This window comes from Aspergillus sclerotioniger (genome assembly GCF_003184525.1).
Source record: "Aspergillus sclerotioniger CBS 115572 chromosome Unknown BO94scaffold_11, whole genome shotgun sequence".
Lineage (NCBI taxonomy): Eukaryota > Fungi > Ascomycota > Eurotiomycetes > Eurotiales > Aspergillaceae > Aspergillus > Aspergillus sclerotioniger.
The window spans coordinates 564,159-588,724 of NW_020291001.1; the positions used below are offsets into that span (position 1 = coordinate 564,159).

The 24,566-nt window shown below is 51.4% G+C and overlaps 6 protein-coding genes across 6 annotated transcripts; 4 read left to right on the forward strand and 2 right to left on the reverse strand.

The window, feature by feature from the left end:
- Window positions 1–685: 685 nt before the first annotated feature.
- On the forward strand, window positions 686–2,305 carry BO94DRAFT_39443 (putative alcohol dehydrogenase). Its single transcript, XM_025607346.1, has 3 exons — window positions 686–1,734; window positions 1,789–2,095; window positions 2,201–2,305. Exons 1-2 carry the CDS (start codon window positions 928–930, stop codon window positions 2,083–2,085), a joined length of 1,104 nt encoding a protein of 367 aa, XP_025468444.1. The 5' UTR covers window positions 686–927; the 3' UTR covers window positions 2,086–2,095; window positions 2,201–2,305.
- Window positions 2,306–3,618, forward strand: BO94DRAFT_39523 (uncharacterized protein). Its single transcript, XM_025607354.1, has 3 exons — window positions 2,306–2,542; window positions 2,626–2,997; window positions 3,051–3,618. The coding sequence occupies exons 1-3, from the start codon at window positions 2,420–2,422 to the stop codon at window positions 3,210–3,212; spliced, it is 657 nt and encodes a 218-aa protein (XP_025468445.1). The 5' UTR covers window positions 2,306–2,419; the 3' UTR covers window positions 3,213–3,618.
- An 8,147-nt stretch (window positions 3,619–11,765) lies between these two features.
- Window positions 11,766–12,597, reverse strand: BO94DRAFT_39565 (uncharacterized protein). Its single transcript, XM_025607356.1, has 2 exons — window positions 12,415–12,597; window positions 11,766–12,351 (listed from the first exon to the last, which is right to left on the reverse strand). Exons 1-2 carry the CDS (start codon window positions 12,476–12,478, stop codon window positions 12,029–12,031), a joined length of 387 nt encoding a protein of 128 aa, XP_025468446.1. The 5' UTR covers window positions 12,479–12,597; the 3' UTR covers window positions 11,766–12,028.
- Window positions 12,598–15,749: 3,152 nt separating this feature from the next.
- Window positions 15,750–17,642, forward strand: medA (transcriptional regulator medA; the record flags this gene model as incomplete). The annotated part of the gene is made up of 2 exons (XM_025608043.1): window positions 15,750–17,138; window positions 17,193–17,642. The coding sequence occupies 2 exons, from the start codon at window positions 15,750–15,752 to the stop codon at window positions 17,640–17,642; spliced, it is 1,839 nt and encodes a 612-aa protein (XP_025468447.1).
- Window positions 17,643–18,626: 984 nt separating this feature from the next.
- Window positions 18,627–21,514, forward strand: trpB (tryptophan synthase TRP5). Its single transcript, XM_025615022.1, has 3 exons — window positions 18,627–18,963; window positions 19,033–19,336; window positions 19,392–21,514. The coding sequence occupies exons 1-3, from the start codon at window positions 18,828–18,830 to the stop codon at window positions 21,121–21,123; spliced, it is 2,172 nt and encodes a 723-aa protein (XP_025468448.1). The 5' UTR covers window positions 18,627–18,827; the 3' UTR covers window positions 21,124–21,514.
- Window positions 21,514–23,962, reverse strand: BO94DRAFT_534311 (H(+)-transporting V1 sector ATPase subunit B). The gene is made up of 9 exons (XM_025611514.1): window positions 23,746–23,962; window positions 23,571–23,655; window positions 23,477–23,496; window positions 23,355–23,390; window positions 23,104–23,265; window positions 22,730–23,046; window positions 22,403–22,677; window positions 22,129–22,347; window positions 21,514–22,069 (listed from the first exon to the last, which is right to left on the reverse strand). Exons 1-9 carry the CDS (start codon window positions 23,845–23,847, stop codon window positions 21,762–21,764), a joined length of 1,524 nt encoding a protein of 507 aa, XP_025468449.1. The 5' UTR covers window positions 23,848–23,962; the 3' UTR covers window positions 21,514–21,761.
- Between the last annotated feature and the right edge of the window lie 604 nt (window positions 23,963–24,566).

Genomic DNA, 24,566 nt, shown 5'->3' on the forward strand with positions numbered 1-24,566 from the left:
AGAAAGATGATCAATTGGCTTGGATGTCACTCTGCCCACTCTTCGGAATAATGAAGAGGTGCCATTGAGAGGGTTCGTCCATACTCGGCCTTTGTTGACTGAACTCAACGACACGAGCCTTCTTCTACTACTACTGATGTATTTCTCATGGGTTGTTTTCCAGTATCAGAGACATAGCTCTATGATTCTAGGGATTCCTCCCATTGGGCCCAGCATGCACATATCGTAGCCGATATAAAACTTCAAAGTAGAGGGATGAGTTCCAGGGTGGTTGCACATATCTAGTAAGTCAATACCTAGAAAATGATTAGCTTTGTCCTTCCAAGTCCCAGTAAGACTATCGTGAAGTCTTTGCCTCACTCACGGTGAATCTGACACTGCAGGTCAAGTTAGGCTTGCATGAATGGCTGGGAGTGTCTTATGTGCAGTAAATTCGAGCTATAGCTTCAGTTGGTAGTTTGATTGTCTGGTGAAAGGTGAAAATGGGCTGTGATGTGCTCTAGAGGTCCAGTCTCACTATCACTAGTTGTACGGAAGTTGGGTGGGTGGGTATAGGAAGAGTGATGTTTGCCTACTGCGGTGAATATATATCTCCTTCTGCCGAGGTTCACAGACATGATAGGGACGTGCTCATTTCATAGTTCTCATGAAAGAGCCAATGGCATAAAGGGGATAGGATAAGAGTATTTCCAAAGATCCTACTCTTGTGAACCGATTTTCATGTCAGTGTAGATGTACAACTATGATTCATGCTGATCCTCACCGCAAGCATCGAAGCCATTGAACCGCATATCCTCGGCAACCGATAACGGCCCAACATCCCCGCACGCCGAACCGATAAGTGCTCGCATTCCCCTTATATACAGCCTACCTTCTACCAACATCCAAATAATTGTACATACAATAGACAAGGCATATACCTTGAACATGTCCAAAGCAATCTTCATCACGCCCATCGACGGCAAACACGGCAAGCCCGGCCAAGTCTACTACCCCCTCACCGTGCAGACCCTCCCCCAACCCATCCCTCAAGGCCGTGAAGTTCTGGTGAAAGTCTCCGCCGCATCCTTGAACCACCGCGATGTGTTCCTTCGGCAACATCTCTACCCCGGTGTCACCTTTGATGTACCCATGGGTGCCGATGGGATGGGTTCCGTCATTTCCGCCGGCGATGCGGTGAGCGATCCGCAACGCTGGATCGGGAAGCGAGTGGTCCTCAACCCTGGGATAGGATGGAAGGACTCGCCTGACGGACCGGAGGATCCAGAAGGATACAGAATCCTGGGCGGGACAAAGTCGTACCACAAGGGGACGATGCAGGAGTATTTGGCTATCGACGAGGAGGAGCTGGAAGAGGTACCGGAGCATCTTTCAGATGCCGAGGCGGCGTCATTGCCGGTTACTGGTCTGACGGCATGGAGGGCCCTAGTCAAAGCAGGAGAGAGGAATACGGGCAGGGGGGCTGCGGTTCTGCTGACCGGAATTGGGGGCGGCGTGGCCTTGATGGCGCTGAAGTTTGCAGTGGCTAGGGGAGCGGATGTCTATGTGACCAGCTCGAGTGAGGAGAAGATTCAAAAGGCAGTTGATCTGGGGGCCAAAGGTGGAGTGAGTTATAAGGAGGAAAAATGGGAACAGAAGTTGCTGGGCATGCTGCCTACGGGGAAAGGGGCATTTGATGCGATTATTGACGGGGCTGGAGGGGATTCGGTGGACAAGGCTGTCAAATTGCTCAAGGTGAGCTCCCGTCTCTGTGCTTTCTAGGTATCTGGGGTTGGGCTAACTGGATAGGCTGGTGGTGTTCTTTGCGTGTATGGGATGACGGTCGGGCCGCAGATGCCCTTCTCCATGAGGGCGGTGCTCAAGAACATTGATGTCCGTGGTTGTACGATGGGCTCGCGCAAGGAATTCAAGGAAATGGTCGAGTTTGTCAGGACGCACAAGATCCACCCGGTGATTTCGCGCGTTCTGCAAACCGACCTGGCGGATATCCCAGCAATCGACGGGATATTCCAAGATATGAAGGACGGAAAGCAGTTTGGGAAGCTGGTGATCGAGTTCGGGAAGTCGTCTGGAAGTAAGCTGTGATCTGGATATCATCGCTGAAGGTCAGCTCTGCTTTGTTTATCTTTTTAGGGGTCCAGTAACAGTGTATATTATGACGTGAGGAACCAAATGAGAAATCAACAAGATGATTAAGTACCTTCCTGAGCAAATGCAGTGAAGTCGCTCTTTCCCTGCATTAGGATATCAGTTGTATTCATGCCATACCTCTTTCTTATGGCCAACTCGATGCAGATTTTGGTCACTTCGTCACCATCGCTCCTTAGCCTCTTTAGCCAGCAGCACGGTTATCGTTTTATACCAAGGATAGTTGAACCACTCTTTGATTGTTTAGATTAGCATTGTACTTCGACTCGTCATGGATCTTGATATCGTTCAGCAATACGGACCCGGAATGTCCTTCTATCGGTCGCAGATACAGTTGTCATCTTCGAATGAGAATGGCACGACGACAAAAGCGACAGTGTCGTCATCACTATCGGTGTGTCAGCTCAGCAGAGTCCTATAGAGACAGAAGGAACAAAAGGGGTTATGAGAATCAACCGCTAATGCCGTGTCTTCTAGAGATACTCCTCAGCCCTCCGATTGTTGCAGACCAGCAACCAGAATCTGGATTATAAAATGAGCATGTTGCGCTCCAACGTGATTCGACTGAACGTCGACTTGAGCAAGCTCCAACAGCACGTCAAGGCGTTTCACAACGAACTCCTGACGACATGGCAAGCTGACACGCTTACCCGACTGGTCGAAGTCGTCTACGAGCGACAGGGGTGGAAGTTCCCCGGAGGTGTAGTAGTAGGCGATCATATCCATATAGGTCGTGATAGACAGACGAGAATGTTAGTCACGGCCGCAAGAAGGATCAGAAAATCGATCCTGTGGAACAATTTTGGACTCTCCGTGCAGTACTACTCGGCTCTACAGCGATACATCGAGGTAGGTGATCAACCCGACGGAAGTTGGCCGTGAGCCATCCCTGATGTCAGCAGATTGCCCACATGCGCAGTACAAACTCGTTCCGGACGGAATGCACATTTGCTCGAAGACTAGTGTCGGAAAAGGAGGAGCACTGGGGCATGTATCGATTTTGGGGGGCACTGTTTCCCCTGTGCTATAGTCGGTCGGTGGAAGAGAGCGCCGAGATATTCTGAATTGTGATATTATTCCTGTGGCTAAACGAAGACTTTTCAGATTTCAGGGTCTGTCCTAATTGCCGGGATTGTCTCCAGGATAGATAGATAGGATTGAATGGAAGCTCGGTCAAGTCCCACAGGCGTGCAGCAGCCGTGGCGGGTTGAGTGAGACATGCTACCAAAACCGGGAGCACTATCTCCAACTCAGGCGTGTGGTGTTGTCACTGGTCCTATTTCTGGCAAAGACCCATAGCATTCCAATCATCTCCCAGCTAGTCTGCAGAGCCGGTAATAGCGCATGATGTCTCTGACTGGCCATGTTTCTGGTATGTTGAGCCGTCGCAAAGGACCTGCATAGGCGATGGCTTGGTTGGATGGTGTCTGCCGTGCGGATGCAGAATAGGCTTTAGCCATGCAGCACGACGTCGGAAATTCCAGGATGAAGCCCCTCTTCCTACTGTCACTAGTAGTAGACCTACTTGATCACACGTTGTTAGCTAGGATCCAAGTACGGAGTAGGGGGGGAAAAAAAACAAGATTAGCTGGGAAATGACAATCAAACCTTCATCATAGTTATCTCACCGATATCTTTTTAATTAGACATCGTGTTACAGACTGAGTATCCTCAATCTGATCCAGACCTGTCAGTTTGCTTCGGCCGTTGACGATAAGATGGATGTGGATGTTGTTTGCGGGCTGATGTCAGAGGATGGGCTGGCTGCTACACACTGCACAGATGACTCCGCTCCGCTTTGCACTAGGACTGGACTGGAATTGGAATCAGCTGACCTGACCTAGGTATGTCAGGTGCCTTCACGCATTGATGTTTTTAGTTAGTTAGGAGGTAGATACTTCTTTTTTCATCCTGGCTATTTTTGTCGTCTGGGTGGTGAAGTAAGTAGGTATAGTCACGAGCGAACTTGCATGCATTTCTGATGCCCACTGGGATAAAAATAAGATAGATGGATGATAGGTTAGATAGGATAGGATGTACCATCAAAGCTACCTATCGTCTCCACGATTACGATCATGATCACAAAGCCACCACTCCTATGATCTGATCCTCATCCTCATCTTGATGCGAATCGATCTGCTAGTGTTAATCAGCCGATCACGCACACGCACACACACGACCCCCCAAAATAATATCGATATTGAAATCTCAACTTTGGGAAAAGTATAAAAAAAAAGGTAGAAAATTAAATGAAAGTAAATTCGGGCAAATTATGTTTGGTGGTGGCTGGATAGGGGGGCGTCAATAGTAATAACTATATATTTTGGGGCGGCCTGTTATGGTGGCCGGTGGTGAGTGTGGCGGTCTGCTAGTAGGGGATTTAGGTTACTGGGGATATGATGGTTGCTATCTAGTGGGTTGGATAGGTTGATGGGATATTGGGAGGGTTGGTGGTTGTTGTTGATGAGTTGAGGAGTGAATATTGAATTAATATGGGGGGAGGAGGGGTTAGTTCAGGTAGGTTGATCGTGTGGGTTGCCGGGTTGGGTTAGGTTAGTATGGAAACCGTTATTGACGGGGAGTAGCACTACTGCCTGTCTATGATGGGTTGGGTTCAATGGTAGGATGCGTTGGTGGTCTACTTTCTATATCTTACTCCTTTTTAGATACTGACTGTGATTGAGAGTTTCTTGATATCAAATATGGAGGAAATTTTTGACCTCAGATAACTGGATATCTTTCTCGTGACGAGGACGTGGTGTACGATATTTATTGCGTAATGAATTAATGACCTTCAGGAGAAGGTAGTAATCTATCTCATAGATAGACCGGATGATTTAAGGGGATGGCCCATACAACGAATCTAGTTTACATAGTGTAAGTATAGTAAGTAATCTATCTACATCATGCCAGTTCAGGACACCCTTGCAAAATCCAACCACCATCAACCCATCGTCCATCTACACGAGATAAACTCCTCTAGTATCTACTTCGTACTGCCCAGACCAAATTAACCGACCTGTCACCATCATCGCCCGTGCACTACAGTCTCACGGGACCTGTGCGACACGGGCCTGTCATTCAGGAGAACCCACTGCACGAGTGCCCAGCCGGCCGATGGATATACTTTCCGTGATAGTAGACTTTAAGTGGCGTTGTGTTTCAAGCTGAGGCACAACGCCACTGGAGATGCGAACTATTGATTGAAGAGTTTGGTTGGGTACTAGAACTTAGGATATACTTAGCACTGTTGAGCTGAAGAAGATCGGCGGTGGTGGGTGCTTTCGTAAAGAGAAGAAAAATTCTTCATTTTGGTTAGGTATACGTAGGTAGGTAGGTAGGTATGGATACTATTCGATAGTAAGAATAACGGTAGGTCGGTAGGTCGGTAGGTAAGAATAGTAATGGATATACTCGTCGCAGGGACCATGTGTCAACTAGTGTGCTTAGACCAGAATAGTAGTAGTAGTAAGCGGTAAACTACGGAGTATGTAGTCACCCAGGAAAGAATGGGTACGAGGACGTTAATATCAATTAGCTTAGTTCTAACCACTAAGTTTAGATAGATAGTAAGGTACTTCCTACTACCTACGGAGTAGGGACCAAACCCAGCATCGACCATACTATGATACTAACTACTCCCTTGGCGTCTTGTACTTCCATGAGGTTCCACGCTATCGCTCGGGACGAGGGCCTTGGTCTCAGTTTTCATTCTCCATCTATCTATGGAGCACTACTACTAGGTTGTACTAAATATCTATTCTAATCCCTTTCGGGGGTTGTTTCACCCTCCCCATCCCGCATCTAACGTGCCCCTGATTTACCTTGTCAAATAGGCAAGTGGGTTCAGATGGTGGAAGGATTCTCCTAGTTGGTTAGGCTGGGTCTCAGCCACGATCGTTCCAATGGTTTGGATGGATCACAGTACACTGGTACAGGAGTTTGGGTGCTGAGCTAGGACGGACGGACGGAAACTACATGCGATTGACAGCTGCAACTACTACCTATTTAGAAAGCCGGATCCAGTTGGGCTGAGGATAGGTACTGGGACTGGCTGGTACTCGTAGAGTGTTTATCCGGGTAATGTAAGACATCCATCTCCCTAGTTAGATTATTATTAACGTAGTGAGAGGGCTGTGATCCAGGTACGGACTCATCGTTGGTTAGTAGAATAGTAGGACCTATTTTAGCCCACGGATGAAGGAACCTGACCGAGAGAGGGCCTGACTGGTGAGACATCTGCGGTTTGCAATTAGGGTTCGGGTTGGGCCTGGTTGGGAATGGATTGACGCGCCGGTTGGCTTTGCTTGTGGGGAGGCACTGTAATTATTCTTCTCCGTCCGGCTGTTTTTGTTGATTCCTTCATTTATTATTTTCTCCATATCCTACTATGTAGGTAAGTCTAATATATCGTTAAATGAAAGACTAGGTAGAAATCTATATTGATCTTCATTTAAAAGAAGATTTCTTCCTAAATGAATCGACTTGGCTGGGTTAATAATAAAGTGCGGCTGGCTGGGGAAAGCAAGGCAGGAGGGGGGAAATTCCCCTCCCTACTTTGTTTATGGAAAAGTAAACGATTGGCAGGAAGGAAGGAAGGATTCGTCAGATGAATCACCATCGCCATCTTGAGAGTTGAGATAGATACGGTCCTAGATAACCATAACCCGCCTCCCTCGGATCGACAAATCCTCCTCTCAAAACGTGCCGATCAGAACGGGCGGGTGGACCAATGCACCTGAGACCGGACAGTCGATACCATAGACTATCGAATAGATTCTGCTTGACGTTCCCTCGTTCTGATTTACTGCTTCTCTCCCGTGCGGCGTGCAGCGACGCTAATTACCCGACTGCTGTTGCTGCTGCTGCTGCGGTTCCGACCGGTGGGGAGGCACGTAGATAAAATTTCCGATTTTCAGGTTCTAGCAATGTCCCTAGCATCAAGGCCGAGGGATTGAGCGGATTAGAGTCACCAAGGGATGGGACCAATGTAAGGGTTTGTTTGCTGCATTTATAACGCATAGGTAGGTTATCGAGGTGGACAGGAGGAGGCAGATGCAAGGAAGATCCAATTCATCTTCTGCCTTGCCCTCGTGAAAGGCTGGCCTGCTTCCTGCCCTGCCCTGCCATCACCGAGATATGACGGCATCCTCAGGCCAGATCGGACGGCTCCTGACCGTTGGGGTTGTTGGCAACTTAGCAATTAGCATACATTAGGACCCCGACTAGAATCGACTAAAGCATGTTTAATTTGACTTGCTCATTTCCAGGGCCCCTCTCCGATGCCAGGATTGCTGGCCTGTGACTTGGGCTGCCGGCGCCAAGCTCCGGCCGGGAATTGGGCGTGGCTAAACGGCCTCCAATATAGATGACACGGCCTAGCCGGGGTGGCTGCCCACTGCAATTTAAAGACCCTGAATGCTTAATTGCGCTTCTCTGTCTCCGCGGGTACCCCGACTCCCTTAGGTGCCGAGGGTTGACCAGGACACTTCCTGAGTTCCTGGTACCTAGTCCTGCCCGGACATGTGGCAACACAACCATCCATACTATATAGTATATAGTTCAATACCACCTTCTGTCTTCGTCCAAAAGAATGACCATCATTTCCTGTACTCTACTTCATAGTACTCATTTAGTAGTCATCGATCATCACTCGAGGATTAAAAATAACCGCGCCCAAGAACAGGACCGCGCGAATACGACGGAGTACGGACACACGCCTCGGTAGGATTCCATTTCCCACGCGCTGGGACCCATGGATCCGTTGCTGTTAACCGTTCCACTTCCATCATGCTTCCGGAAGATTCACCTACATTTCGAGCCGGCGGCCGGTTGGTTCCCTGGTCGAGGTTCGGCGCCGCTGGGCGGAGCTGATGGGGGAAAGTGGAGCCTGTAGGGATTTTCTCCGGTTGACCCCCGTGATGTGATGTTCCGTGGTGGATGTGGATACTGGATTAGGCATTCTTATTGATTGTGCTGGTCCGGAGTTCAGGTCATCGCCGATGACAAAATGATTGTCAATCATCCTCCTGATGGAGGCGGAGGAGGCCGCCGATGCAGGGTGTGCCCTAATGCCTCCTCCATGAGGGTGGGAATGTATCCCAGTCCATATGCCAATAGATATTATTCACTCACCCCCTCAAAAGACTGGAACCTTACTCCGTACTCAGTATCATACTCAGAATACAATGCCCAACCCGATAACACCGGCCGAATAAGAACTGTTGCCAACGGTTAGCGTAGAACCGGGGTTGGCAAGGTTAGCAGGAGACTAACGAGCCACGATGGATTTTTCTGCGGGATTTTCCTCGCCTTGATTGACTGGGTCAGTGTGCAGGGCGTCACTCGCCGTCTCCTGTCTTGACTCCTGTCCCTTGAGGTTGTGGTCCGTTCGCTCAAACTTCGGTCGGTCGGGGCGGGTAGAGGATTTCCCCGAGCATTGACCGATAATAATCCTCTACTCAGGATGCCATGCATACTGGCATAGTGAGTAGCTTATATATTTAAATTGATGGATTTAAGCGAAAGATTAATGACTGTCGGTGTTCGGGATCGATATTTTGCAGAATGAATGATCGAATCCTCTAGTGTATTATTGAGGAGCGTGCAAGTTGTCAGCATTATTATGGCTGTTATGATCCCCATGCCATCCATGCATGTCAAAATAAGGACCAGTCCTACCTCGTGGTGATGAAACCATGGTCCTATCTGGTATAGAGTAGAGACACCTACGATCTTTCTTCTCGAACGCGACCCCGGCAAAGTATCTCGGTCGCCCATCCCAATCGGGCCAAGCCATGAGCACTATCGTGGGGGACGATTGCTGATCCTCTCTGTATGTAGCATAGGGAGATGGATCTCTCCATGATGCTATCTATGCCGGGGCCCACCGCTCACCGTGGGAGTTGGGCGATATCGAACCATTAACCAGCAACCGTACCTGATGCATGCCCAGTCACCGACCAGAGGCAAGGTGACTAAGGTAGGTACTTTGAACTAGTTGCTGTTAGCCTGCGAGTAGACGTGGTCCTCAACGTGCTTTGGACGATGATCCGTCGATTTGCCTTTACGTCGATCTATACGACGAACTTTATTCAGAGGACTCGGGGAAATGGAACCTGGGGGGTTGAGGGTGGCGGTGGGAGGCTTGAAGCCTCGATGACATTGGAATAATGGTTGAGATTTGATTGAATCGAGTGAAAGTCTGGTTGTCATCGACTTTTCAGACCGTTGGACCTACCTGCTCAGGCCCTAGAAAATAATTATTAGCAACGAGTATCTATCTGCTTCGGAGCCTGCCTCGGAACGGGATTGACAGTCGCACTCAGTCGTCCCGAAAGTCAATCAGTTCTGGCAATCGCTCCGAAAGCCCTGAGGTGCTAAGGCAACCCAGGGCCCAGGGGACCCAGGGAACCCACGGCTATCTAGTAGCATCTAAGTTTGAAGCCTTCTCTATCGCGCGTGGAGAACGGAGTACTCTGTCGCGACTTAGCCACGATATCGTCCACAAGAGAAAGGATCGACGGCACTCGGCTGTTAGCCAACATGACCTCATCAGAAACGACTAGTGGGCGTCTTGCCCGGGCTTATTCCTTCTTGACTTTCGTCGATCCTGGTAGCGTCAACGACAACCACCAACAAGTACCGCGATTTGATGGATCCGGGGCAGTCAGCATGGTGATAGAATATACTAGACTGGGCTGCCCTACCGAGTCATTGCCCAGTAGAATACTCCATACGCCGTGCCCAAGCGTGGTCCGTGGCTGAGGTGCCACGGCGTCATATTAAACATCAATAAAGAATCCATCCCTAGTCAAAAGGGCGGCCAGCCAAATACCGAGGCCACGATCCCAGCCGGGATGATCGCTTTGTCGCGGTTGGCCAGGTCTCGAGGAGACAACAGCTCAGCCGCGATAGTCGGCCACTGACGGCTCGCGGTATGGTGACAATGCAGGGTCGCTCGCCTGCTCGCAGGCTAGTAGTACTACCATGCTGCTACCTTACCACCTCGAGCCTTTCGGTGCTTCCCATCGTGCCACCGTCCGGGCGAATGAGGGCGAATCACATTGCGGCGGGGAGCCGGAGGATTTGGGCAAAGAAACGGATTTTTTGTGCGCTAAACAAATCCCAACCCCACTGGCCCTTGGGCCTGCACCAATGGGACGGCCTCTCCCGCCCTTGCATGACCGCCTGTGGGCAGCCAATGCAAGGCTTGCTATGTTTAGTACCTTGGAAGGTTGAACTTTGAAGGTTGATTGAAGCAGATCGGCCGCTACTTCTCTCTGGCTGGTTCTTCCTTCTGGTTGTACGGAGTAGGTAGATACTCTAGGTGCGATCGGATGCGCATGTACCTTGCGGTGCATCATCATCACCACCACCACCTTGCGCCCGCCTCAATCCGAGTGGCTTCCTCTCTTTTCAGGCAAACCGCCTACCACCCTTCAGGCAAAAGAAAAATGGAAGGCTGGGACTTCATGGAAGCTGAAGGGTTGAAGCCGTTGGATGAATGACCTCAGTGGGCAAGACCAGCCGCTGCGCTGCCACAGTGTGGAGTGATCGAGGGGATGGCACGGAACAAGGCCAGTCCACCGCTGCCTCTGACTGGCTGTCGAGGCACTTCTGCATGCTCGTGCGGGCGCTCAGTTGGACACCACAGTTTCCAACCCGACTGCTGCTAAAAAAGTGACGGATAAACTTTTCCAGAAATCTTGGCGAGTAATGTCGAGGTCTGATGCTTGCGCCCTGATGTCATGGGATCCTGGAGCGTGCTGATGCCGATGCTGATAGGGAATCATACTACTAGTACTATTAGTACTGTTAGTACTGTGTAAGTAGGAATTACGAGGGTGTTGCCAAGCCATTGGCGGGGGACATCCTGAACTTGAAGGGTCATTCCCTTCGGAAAGGCGCGCAAGCAGGTTGGCTGCGAGGTTAGCTAATCGGTACGGAACACTTGATAGGGATCTGATATCTGTGCCTTCGTTCGGAACATCGGTCAGAAGTTGGTCCCGATCACTGGAACCGCGAGGCTGAATGGGGCTTTATCTCCAGGCGGCGGCCGGAGGAAACCCAAAGGAGGAAATGATGGAGAGAGCAGAACTGTAGCTAAACCGAACTACGGCCGCTGCTGCCTGAGGGCTCCAAATTAAGAACCCCCAACCGGGAATGGCGCCGTTGAAGTTGGCCCCGAGGCAGGCACCATGCTTTCCTCTTCGGGAAAGGGGGCAGGCCGGCGGGGCCACCTTGCCAGAGCGAGCTAATAATATGTCACGAACTCACGATCGGTCCGATTCCCTGTACCAGAACGGTGCTTTTGCATGGTATCATACTATCTACTTATGTACAGCATACTAGATAGGTGAACGGTGAAAATGGAAAGGATTCGGGTCTTCCTTTAGCTACCTACCTACCCTCGAGATCCGGTATCTATCTCGATAGGATGTCATCGGATTGTCAAGGGTCCTTTATCAATATCTCGGTCGATGATATCATCATGTCTGATTACTTCGTAGAAGCAACTCCAGTGAGTCTTTGTAGTGGTCCTTCAGTTGATCAACTCGTCCCAATGGATTGGATGAGTTGGTTGATCTGAGTCTTTGATAACCAGCAATATGGATGGCCTTGAATCAAGACTTCAGCCCATGATCGTGGGCATGAATGGTCAGCCCGGACTGATGTCACCAGCTGGGCAAGCAACAGGAAAAAGCAAAGAGCAACCAGCAAGGAGGGCATGGCCGTGTAGGGTCTGGTGTTGTTTCCAAAGTATCTACCTACCTCCATTCTCTTCCTTAGTGCGCCGTATAGTGACAGGGCAGCTCATCCTGCCAGATGTACGAGGGGTTAGTTCAAACTTTCTGCGCAAGTATTATTAGGCTCCGTATTAGTTAGTTAGTGTATCAGCATCAGGGCCCCCGAAAGGCCAAGGAACACGGAAAATGAAAATCGCCCCTTCCCCCACCAATGTGAAGAGAATCGCAAAGTTGCCGCAGCCAATAATTATGGAGAATATCTGTACCAATCTGACTGCCATAGGATCCAAATTAAGCCTGAGTAAAAATAACTGTAACCAGAATCCGAACCCGAACCACTTCTCCTTCTTTCCCGCTGGCTTCTGCAGCCCTGACTGATCTTTTTCCCTTGGGGGGGGGGTCCACCGGTCAAGGCGGCATGGACCGCTCGAACGGTGTCTGCTGCTATTCTTTGCTAACACCCTTGCTACAATTAGCCTGTTGCTGGATGGGGGGACCAGGTTGGATGATTATTCACCCAGTACTTCGTACTTCCTACCCAATGGTAGGATTCTTCTCACCAAATAATAATCATTAATCATTATTCCGGGAACAAAAATAATCACACATAATGCCCTTGGTATGTTATGACCTACGACTTATGATTTATGACTTTAGCCCTGAGCTAGCCTACCCTGACTAAGAACACCCTCCACCCAGGATTTCCCCTCTCTGGTGAAGAGCCGTTTCCCTTTCTTTTTTTTTTTTTTTCTCTTTTCACTCTTTTGCGCAAGTACGAAAAATAAATAAAAATATTAAAAATAAAATTTAAAAAATACTATAGTAAATAAAAAAAATCCTTTTTTAGAAGGTTAAGGGAGTTAGCTTCCTTCCTACTTCGAAGCCTTCCCCGTGACCCGACCGGACCCTGGGTGGTTCCTGGTGAAAGGAGAAGGATGCGCGCCTCGGAAGGTTCGTAAAAGAAAACCATCTATGGGTATGGGCCGGTACTAAGTCTCCATGGGACTGGTAGTCTAGCGGTTGAGATGTGGAGGACCACCACCAGCCCAGGGACTTCCACGATGGAGCAAAAAAGATCCATGGGCCAACCAGCCATTTGGTCTTCAGATTTCAGGGTGTTGTGATTCCCCGAAGAACCTCAGGTATAATTATAACAACACACACTCAGAGAGGGAAGGGCCGCCGTTGGATCTGCCTCCGCAAGTGAATTTCATAGAGATTGAAGTATCCTCCAATTTATTTATTTATATCATTGCCGGGTTCCATGTCCTCGAGGGTTATTGGCACCACTATTACCCTTTTTCCTACGAGTTTCCATCCTCCCACCAGCACATCCCCGCCACACTAGGCCATTGTCGCCCAGTGCTCTCTCGTTTCTTACCACCGCATCCTCGGCTCAAGTGGATTGCTTTAAGGGAAAAGTAATATATCTCTCGTCATCTCTTGTTTTTCTCTTCCCCAGCTATCAGTCTGGTTCTTTTTTAATCTCGACTACTTCTCCTCTCCTCCTCATATTCCTCCCTTCCCCCCCACCTTTTTTTCCTGACACTGTCTGTTATGGCACAGTGAAGGTTTCATTCGTATCTTTTTTTTTATTACACTTTTCACTCGCTCGTCTCACGTTCACCTTACACTCGCTTTGTTTGGTATCGACAAGTATCATTACGTTCGCTACGTCTGTGTTGATCGACCAAGAAGGAAAAAATAAAGGAAGAAGAGAAGCATTTATTGGCAGGACGAATTAGGAACTGATCGGTCTTATTGGATATCCTAATCTCTAATCTTCACGGATCTCACACGCACTCGCTGAATGTTCGACAACCTTCGCTACTGTGCTATATCTGTTTAATTGCCTCGAGCTTGTCTCCGCGCCAATCCGACCCGAAAGAAGAGGGGGCTTCAACGACAGTACCTTATTATTTCCGAAAGAACCCAGTCGTGGATTGACTGACGCCCACTCCTCCTTTCCGTGTCGTGCGGCCTTCCCAGCTGTGCGTTTGCCTGGTTCCTTATACGTCGGATCTATAGAGCGATCCCCGTTTGTTGAGCGGGAGGTACCCCAAAGGACGATCATCGACCCCGTTCTCGCTACCTCGACAGTGTCCCCTCCGCCATTGGCACGAATCGAATAAATAAAAAGTACGGCATTATTTTATTGCCGTGACCGGATTCGCCCATCTGTCTCAATTTGCCCGAAAAGAAAGTGTGGATCGTCAGCCAGCCGACTCGCCCAACCTTGTCTCTGTGTAGTCCTCGTTCACGAGGTCGGACCTGGACTCAAACCATCGTGGATCTGTGTCTCGGCTGAGGGCACCACCTTATTACGAACTAGTAGGAAACGTCTCAAATAGGCGTTCCTTTTGGACGAAAGCCTCGCCCTGTGCTGAAGCCATTGGTCTGTTAAGGTTGGTGCCAACCCTCCCTCCCTTTGCCACAGACTCTGTTGGTGCCTTGCATCACTCTCCTTCGTGTCCCCTTCCCTCTTGTACTCCTTGCTTCTCCAAGGTCGTGCCTTTGCCGCACCAGATCCCAGGAAAATTAGGATCCATGATGGGTTCCGTGCGCTTGTCATCTCCCTTGTATGGGTTTCCGTCACCAAGCTCCGGATGTTTGTTGTTAACCCCGTCAAGGTGTAGGCCATCTCGTTAGTCGCTTAGGGACCGTGACTTTTGCATATTAGCTTTCTCAAAGCCTCGGAGACGCGAATCTCATCTCCTCATTTTTCTTGGTAAGTCTTGCTAGTTTATGCAGCGAGCCGGTTCCCTCGCCTCTGGGAGGTTCGTACTCACAACCCGAGTAGTTCATCCCCCGACTACAGACATTTCTCCTGGTCCCAGGAGAATCTCACCAGAGAGCGAAACATCTCCTGTCTCGGTTCGGTCGGCTTGACTTCGCTCGCTTCTTTACATAGCCTGCTACGATAACGATTATTGTTGCCGTCCGGGGTGAGGCTAACATATCGCCTTCAGATGGAAACAGGATTCCTATAGGTAGTCAGAAGCAATTATCGGCAGCGTGGCTTGGATCCGGTCTCTATCCTACAGCCAAACCTTCGTCATTTCTCTCTCGGCTATAGGGTCCTGATTGCTCATTCAAATCTTTTCGTGGCATCCACCTCATTCGGGCTGACAGCCACTTCGTGTCGTCATTCGTTTTGTCTCGGAGAGCTCGCTAGTGACTTTCCGACATCCTATCGTTTTCAGGATAAATATTCGCCGCCATTCGCTTTTTTAAGCTGTCGTGTTCTGTTGCAGTCTCTGCAACACCTTCAAACTGGCTTACTCGAAGACACACGGTGTTTTGGTGAGTCCGGTTCTTCCCCTCGCTGCCCAATTGCTGCTTTCCTTTTCCCCTTCCCCTCCAGTTTGCCCTCGGCTGGTTTGAAATATTTGACGCATCTGCTGTGCTGGCGGTGCCACATTCTTGTTTTCCGGCAGCCTCGCACGCACATCTGGCCATAGACTGACCCCGGGCGCTTTACAGTTCAACCCAGAATTACAAACACCGTTAATTCTAGACGAGTCGTTGGACTTTTCCGACCCTGAAGAGTCACAGTTCCTCGGTGCATTTTCAGACGGCCTTTTGGCCAAGTCTGAGCCCATCTTGTCTATGTCTACCTTCCAGAAACCCCCCCACGCGGCATTGATCGGTAAGCACTGGTCCCTTGAACACATGACCTGTCTGTTTCGGAGGCATCATTGGGGCTCCCACCCCATTTCGGTCTTGTGAGACACGGACGCTGACTCAATCGGAGTAGACTATGATTCTGCTCGATCTCTGCACGAGGGTGTGCCATATCCGGGCTACGGCCAGGCACCATATGTGACGGCCACCTCTCTTGTCCCCTCCCCAATGCCCGATCACGCCAGCCAAATATCCGACTGTGTACCCTACATGGCAAATGGAGAGTATGCCAGCTCTTATGAAGAGGGTCGTTCACCAATGCTGGCTGCGGAGCATCGCCAGGTTCCGGAAATTGTCTCCTACTCCCCCCAGAGAGGCTCTGAAGGTACTCGAGTTTTCGTCCAGATTCAATCCCCGTACGATCTCCACACATCAAATTACGCAACTGTCTATCTCGTGTTCGGCTCGAAAAAGTGTGACTGCGTGCCGCACTTTCTCGGCTTCCAGGGCCCTTTGTTTCAGTATGCACTGTCCGTCGATACGCCTCCATTCAGCTCCACTGGGTCGCCGTCGTTGGCGGTCCCCCTGCAAGTGATCATGGACCACAATGATTGCCATGCAGTCACTCTACAAGTGGGTGTTTACACCTTCGAGCATGCTACGATGCAGTCTCCATCGGACGAATCCCGGAAGCGGAGAGTTCCTTCATACTCGGACGAGGCTCTCTCGAGGGCACCCAAACGAGTTATTGCCCCACCAATGCACGCAAAGGAACAGCCCACCGTGTCTTCTGCGACCTACTCTCCATATATGCAGTCCTTGCCTGCCATGAGTAGCTTTGTCACCCCTCATCATGCGGCTGCCTCACCGAGGGTTCCGCCCACCCAGTACTCCGCCTTGTCGACTACGTCCCAAGCCTCCATTCGAGCCCCATCGCCTATCACACCATCATATAGCCCATCGTTTCTTTCGGTGGCCAACGATGCTAGAAGCACAAGCTATGCAGTGAGCCACGCTTTCCGCCATCAAAACCAACCCTCACCTGGGAGGTTTGGAAATCCAACGCTGATCCGGACGTCGACGTTACAGCAATCAGGCGCTTATGGCCAGACACAGTCTTTCAACCCCTATGCTATGTGTCCGACGAAGGCGGTCCTGAAGTTGAACGGTGATCTGGATGTGATGACTGAAAGCTGGTCCCGAGAGGAACGTGACGCGAAACGTCGCCTCGTCCAATTTACACGGATGCAAAGTGGTAGCACGATCCACGCAGATTTCAAGCCAGTAGCTCCCGAGGACCGAGCCCCAAACAGCATCTGCATTAGCTGTATCTACTGGGATGGGAAGGACGAATGCTTCGTCACCAGCGTTGACACCATCTATTTGCTCGAGTCCTTGGTAGGGGTTCGTTTCACGGTAGAGGAGAAGAACCGGATCCGGCGGAATCTGGAAGGCTTCAGACCTCTTACTGTCTCCAAGGCCAAGGCAGATAGTGAGGACTTCTTCAAAGTTATCATGGGTTTCCCGGCGCCGAAGCCAAGAAACATCGAGAAGGACGTGAAGGTTTTCCCTTGGAAAATCCTTAGCCACGCCTTGAAGAAAATCATCGGGAAATATGTGAGTGCCCAATATCATAGCCGCACAGGCAAAGGCTAACCATCGATTATACAGTCTGCCAGCTACTCTTCGATTTCTGGAACATTAGCTACCCCGATCGGTTCAACCTACACCAGCAATGGAGCGGCTTCTGATTCAGGAACTGAACCTCCGAACGCTGCATCCCCTCAGTCAGTCTCGGACACTGCTGCTCCGAGCACGTACGGTACCAGCATCACTGCTTCGACCTACACACCTCCTCCCATGACAGGGCCCCCCGAATTGCGGGGCGGGCTGCCTTCTGTCAGCCAGCCCTATCCGGCGTTGGCCACGCCGTATTCCTACCCGCCTGTCTGTCAGCAGCAGAGCCAAATCGGGCTCACTGCCCCTGTCAGCAGCCGGGCCTGGGAACTGAATCCTCTCCTCACGTCTGCGGCAGGCACCGGAGCCCCTAGCGGCAGCGCTTGCTACAACTATCTCACCCCGATGCCGTATTCCGTGCATGACCAGGCCCACGGGCCTTGAGATGCTAGAATCTCCGGTTACGCGGTGGTGACTTGCATTGGCTGGCGTTTGACTTTTTCTGTTTTCATGCGTTGTGCCTCTTCCATTATTATTTGATACCTCTTTTCTTATTGTCATTCCTTGGCTGTGAGACCTTGGCTGGGTCATTTGACCCAGCGATGAGTCTCCCGGGCTAGCCTTCTATTTATGATCACTGTGAATGATCTCATGTCTCTCCTTTACCATCTTTTCATGCCTTGATGCCCAATATCCTCTTCGCTTTTACGCATTATAGACGATATGTTTCTGTTCTCTGCCTTGTCGTTTCTTCTCTGATTTTGCATTTCATATGGGCATTAGGATTTCGCTCCTTTACGAAGCTGTACAACTATTTGGCATAGCATGGCGCCGCAGTCGTTCCTTTTAGGTTGCAGGTTTGGGATAACCCTTGGGATTGATGTACCAGACATCTGGGTTGGTGAGGGATAAAAAGTGTGAAATGGGCTTTGGTATCAATTTTGTGTCATCGTGTTGTTTTCCGCCGCTGGTTTGTGCCTGTTCCTGCATTCCTCATTGCGCCTCTTTGGGGGGAGATACTATTGTTCTCACCCCGAGGGATTCGAACCAGGACCCTGGATTCTGGGCGGATCTATATATGCATAGCTTGTGGCGTCTGTGAATATTGCTGCTGATTTTGTTGGCCTCCCTCGATCTGTTTTCAGGAAGAGGTCGGATGTGATTTGACTACATTATAATCTAATATCTAGAGGTTCTTCACCTATCATCCATCTATCTACCCTCTACCTGGCGTCTGTCAGAGTCTGTTGTAACAACCATGGTTCTCCGGCATTGCGCCGTAATTCCGAGGCCCGCCACCCACGAGACTGCCTGGCTGACTAAAGGCTGGAGGGGAAGCAGCTATCTTATCGCCACATCACCTGACCGGGGCGGGACATTCCGCGCAAAAGAAAGACGAACATCGCCAGTTAGTCAACTTGCTGACCGTGACTCAAACCCACTTTCTTCCCCCGACATCGCCTCTCTTTTCTTTCTCTCCACCCCCCAGTCTCTCCTCCGCTTCCCCCAACTTTCCCTCCTTGGGCTTTCCTCTATCCCCTTCTTTTTAACTCGCCCTTGCCCAATTCTCTAATTCCCCCGTATCTCCCTGACCACCGCTCTTTGGGTGTCACCCCACCTCCCGCCACCATGGATGGAATCAAGAACGCGTTCGCCAGAGCCAAGCAGGAGAAGCGTGCTGCTCTGGTCGCTTACTTTACTGCAGGATACCCTACCATCGAGGAGACGGTAGATGTGCTGCTGGGTTTGGAAACTGGAGGCGCTGGTATGTTCTCGACCCCGCTCTTTTAATAGTAGAACCTCGGAGGACTGACAGGTTGGCGGTCTGCAACAGACATCATTGAAATGGGTGTGCCCTTCACCGACCCCATTGCAGACGGACCGACCATCCAGAAGGCCAACACTCAAGCATTGGCCAATGGCGTTACTATCCCCATCGTTTTGGACATGGTCCGCACCGCCAGAAGCCGGGGTCTCCGGGCACCCGTTCTTCTGATGGGTTACTACAACCCTCTCATGCAGTATGGCGAGGAGCTTATGCTGAAGGATTGCAAGGAAGCCGGTGTCAATGGCTTCATCATGGTCGATCTGCCTCCTGAGGAGGCTGTCCGCTTCAGAGATCTTTGCGCTAGCGCTGGGTACGTTTGACTGAAGTGCGCGTGCAACCAACAGCTTGTCTAACCTCTTCGGTAGTTTGTCTTACGTTCCCCTCATTGCCCCCGCCACTTCCGAGTCCCGCATGAAGCTCCTTTGCAAGATCGCCGATTCTTTCATCTACGTCGTCTCCAGAATGGGTGTCACCGGTGCCACCGGAAAGCTCAGCGCGAACTTGCCCGATCTCCTGTCTCGCGTTCACACCTGGTCCGGCAATGTGCCTACCGCCCTGGGATTCGGTGTCAGCACTCGCGAGCACTTCCTTTCCGTCCAGAACATCTCCGAGGGTGTCGTTATCGGTAGTCAAATCATCACCGTTTTGGGTGACGCCCCTGCCGGCCAGGCGGCTAAGAATGCCCAAGAATACCTCTCTGGCGTTACTGGTCGTAGACTTGAAAGAGATGCCAAGGGTACTGTGACTGGCTCCGTCAACGTTATCGATCCCGTTCTCAAGGAGGCCCCTCCCGCGCTGTCTCAGCCCACTGATGTCATCACCAACGATGACACGCCGGCTGGCCCTGGCCTGGTTGATCAGATCGAAGCTCTCAACGGCTCCGGCGACCCGGCTCTCATCCCGTCTCGTTTCGGCGAGTTCGGCGGCCAGTACGTCCCCGAATCCCTCATGGACTGCTTGGCCGAACTGGAGCGTGGCTTCGAGACCGCGCGCAACGACCCCAAGTTCTGGGAAGAATACCGTTCCTACTACCCATACATGGGACGCCCCAGCAGTCTCCATCTTGCCGATCGTCTCACAGAGCATGTTGGTGGTGCCAACATCTGGCTGAAGCGTGAGGATCTCAACCACACGGGAAGTCACAAGATCAACAACGCCCTCGGTCAGATCCTTCTCGCCCGGAGACTGGGTAAGACGAGGATCATTGCGGAAACCGGTGCTGGCCAGCACGGTGTCGCCACTGCCACCGTTTGCGCCAAGTTCGGAATGGAGTGTGTCGTTTACATGGGTGCCGAGGATGTCCGTCGTCAGGCCCTCAACGTCTTCCGCATGAGACTCCTTGGTGCCTCCGTCGTTGCTGTCGACGCTGGAAGCCGCACTCTGCGTGATGCCGTCAACGAGGCCCTCCGCGCCTGGGTTGTGGATCTGGACACCACTCACTACATCATCGGCTCCGCCATCGGCCCTCACCCCTTCCCGACCATCGTGCGTACCTTCCAGTCCGTCATCGGTGACGAGACCAAGGAGCAGATGAAGGCCCACATCGGCAAGCTGCCCGATGCCGTCGTTGCCTGCGTTGGCGGTGGCAGTAACGCCGTGGGTATGTTCTACCCCTTCTCGAACGACCTCAGCGTCAAGCTCGTCGGTGTTGAAGCTGGAGGTGACGGTGTTGATACCGAGCGCCACTCCGCCACCCTCTCCGGCGGCAGCAAGGGTGTCTTCCACGGTGTTCGCACCTACGTCCTCCAGGACAAGCACGGCCAGATCTCCGAGACGCACTCCATCTCCGCCGGTCTCGACTACCCCGGTGTTGGTCCCGAGCTTAGCAACTGGAAGGACAGTGACCGCGCCAGCTTCATCGTCGCTACTGACGCCGAAGCCCTGACTGGGTTCCGTGCCCTCGCCCAGACCGAGGGTATCATTCCTGCTCTGGAATCCTCCCACGCCGTCTTCGGCGCCATGCAGCTCGCCAAATCCATGAAGAAGGGCGACAACATCGTCCTCAACCTGAGTGGCAGAGGTGACAAGGACGTCCAGAGCGTCGCTGATGAACTGCCCCGCCTCGGCCCCAAGATCGGCTGGGACCTGCGATTCTAAGCGTCCTTCCCATTACCATCTCCACCATCCCCACCGCCATCATCATCTATCTACCTATATACCTACCCACCGACCTCATCTTCTCCTAGAGCTGTTTAGACTTGACCACCGCACTTACTCTTTTCTGCAGTCAAGGATGTGTTAACACTTACCTTACCTGATTTGATTCGGTCAATGAGCGACGAAAACAAGGAAAAGTTCTCTCTTTCTGCTTCATTCTTCGTCCTTCGTCCTATTCTTTTCGGTTGAGTCGAGTTGAGCTTGCTTTACTTAGAGTACATATACCAATGCAATCGGGATTCTTTTTGGTTTTCCTACTATTACGAGTATAAGTTTCTTGGTGTGGAACGTCTGTGTACTGTAGACAGTTATGCACGGATGAACAGTAGATCGAAAATTTATCAAATAATCCATGAGTTATATGATATACAACTACGAGAAAAAAAAAGAGTATATGCAGGATCGTAGTAGAGGAAACCAAGGTGGTGAGGTGGGGTGACCTCGGCGCGCAAAAGAGAAGCGGGCAAACACGGACGGATGGACGGGCAAGTTGGAAAGAAGAGAAAAGACAGCTTGGCTTGGCTTTCAAACTCGCGGTATGAACATGTATAGTAAACCCATTAAAGACAAAGGCCGGTTTACGTCTCGATCAGATCAGCCGTCTCCGACTGGCTTGGGTCAACGGTGTTGTCCCGGGTGTCCTTGTTGGCGATCTTGCGGGCGGAGCGGGCGTAGAATTCGTCCAGGACGCGCTTGGGGATACGGTTCAGCAGGTCCTTGGGGTAGATACGGAGCAGGTTCCAGGCGATGTCGAGCGACTCGAAGATAGTGCGCGATTCGTAGGGCGATTGGTTGATGAAGGTGCGTTCGAACTTGTCGAGGAACTCGAGGGAGAGCTTGTCCTCCGAGGACAGGGCCTCCTCACCGACGACGGCCTTCATGGCAGCTGTTCACAGGATCAGTATGTGGGCATGATTCAGATCAGATGAAGGGGAAAGGACTGACCAGCATCTCGTCCAATAGCGTACTTGGCGTACAGCTGGTTGGACACTTCCGAGTGATCCTTACGAGTACGGCCGGTACCGATAGCAGACTTCATCAGACGAGACAGGGAAGGAAGTACGTTGATGGGAGGGTAGACACCCTTGTTGTACAGCTGACGGTCGACGAAGATCTGTCCCTCCGTAATGTAGCCCGTCAAATCGGGGATGGGGTGAGTGATATCTACAACTGGTCAGCTGACAATCCTTAAAGCACATGAGCCGCGGAATGGCCATACCATCATTAGGCATGGTCAGGATGGGAATCTGAGTGATAGATCCGTTACGGCCTTCAACTCGTCCAGCACGCTCGTAAATGGTCGACAAGTCAGTGTACATGTAACCGGGGTAACCACGACGACCCGGGACTTCTTCTCGTGCAGCAGACACCTCTCGAAGAGCATCACAGTAGGCTGACAGATCGGTCATGATAACCAGGACGTGCTTCTCCAGCTGGTAGGCGTAGTACTCAGCGGTGGTCAGGGCAAGACGGGGGGTAATGATACGCTCGATCCTGGGAAGGTCAGTTGCCATGCCTATAAAATGAGACAAACGTAGCAACATACGTAGGGTCGTTGGCCAAGTTCAAGAACAGCGTGACACGCTCCATACTGCCGTTCTCCTCGAAGTCGCGAGTGAAGAAACGGGCCGTTTCCATGTTCACACCCATGGCAGCGAAAACGATGGAGAAGTTTTCCTCGTGTCCGTCGTGGACATCCTTCGTGGGGCGCTTCACCAAACCGGCCTGACGACAGATCTGGGCGGCAATCTCATTGTGGGGGAGACCGGCAGCGGAGAAGATGGGAATCTTCTGTCCACGAGCAATGGAGTTCATCGTATCGATGGCAGAGATACCAGTGGAGATCATCTCCTCGGGGTACACCTTTGCGTCATCCAATCAGCCAATGTCGCACTCCAGGACAGTCGGCCAGGTACATACACGAGAGTAGGGGTTGATGGGTTGACCGTTAATATCCAAGTAATCCTCCGCCAGGACCTTGGGGCCCTTGTCAATAGCGCGACCGGATCCATCGAAGACACGACCCAGCATGTCCTCGGACACACCCAACTTCAAGCTGTGGCCGGTGAACTCGACTTTCGTCTGGCACAATAGTCAGCATGCCCGCATCTGATGGAACCTGCTGTCTCCAATGGAAGGTAGCTTTTATCCCCAGCTGCTGGATGTATTACCTTTTTGACATCGATACCGGAAGTACCTTCGAAGACCTAATCATGACCGCAATCCCAAGTTAACGCTCCGCACGTTGATAAGCAATACCAGAAGGACACCACAGCTGTGACATAGCTCGTACCTGAACGACCGCTCTGTTCCCTGCACCAGTGGTCTCGCATTAGCTATTCCGATCGAATGCCGCTGTCGCATGCGATGCGTGGGTGGGGATGTACCTCTAGCTTCCAGGACCTGACCCGAGCGCTCGGTCCCGTCGGGGAGAGTGAGGGACACGATCTCATTGTAACGGGGGAATTTGACCTATGGCACATCGTCATAAGTCAGGAGATCGTAAAGTGGCCGGTCCAGGTCATGGTGGACCTCGGGCGCAGCGATGCAGGTGGGACGTACGTTATCCAGAACGACCAGTGGGCCGTTGATACCTCCGATAGTGTTGTAACGGATGCGAGGCTTGATGTTGGTCATCCTGGGATCAACGAATTCGGACGCCATGGTGAAGGGGGGGCTGCGGGAGCAAGCGCACGAGAGAACCGAAAGACCGAAGAAACGGGGAGGGAGGTTGAGGGGAGAGACAGCAGCAGCAGCAGCTCCTTAGTCGAGGCCGGAGTGTCGACGTATGCTTTGGCTGCTCCACGCCGCCGCCGGGGCGGTGACCAGCCACCCCACGTGATGCTGTTGCGCGACGCTACTCTACTTAGTCCGTCATAGTAGTAATCCCTTCCTAGTTCCTCCCAGCGACATCCTGGACTCCATGCTCCATATACAGCGCCACCAAACCCTGGCTATGCTACTCTCAGTACCTTGGTGACTCATCTTGGGGATATGCAGCCCCCCGCCCAATATCCGAGTCAGCATGGACCGGATGATGGACTGGACTCCCAATCTAGGACTGCCTGGGGGTTCCAACTACGTTCCAGCATGAACCCAGATTTCTCTCTTCTTGCTCTCATGGCTTTAGGATGTAAGCCTGGCTCTGGTACTCATTCATAACCTCTATAGACTATTGTTATCACTACGAGCGCATCGCATCTCCCTCGCCTTTGAATATCTGACCTCGGAGAATCCCTGGAGCGGTCTCTTATCTTATCGCCCCGTACCATACCGTGAGATTAGGTAAGCATTCGAGCCAATCCGATGCCGGATTGATAGCGCGGAACAATTGGTTCCGGAGGGGAAAGTGACTCTGAAATTGTTCGCAGTTCGATGACTAA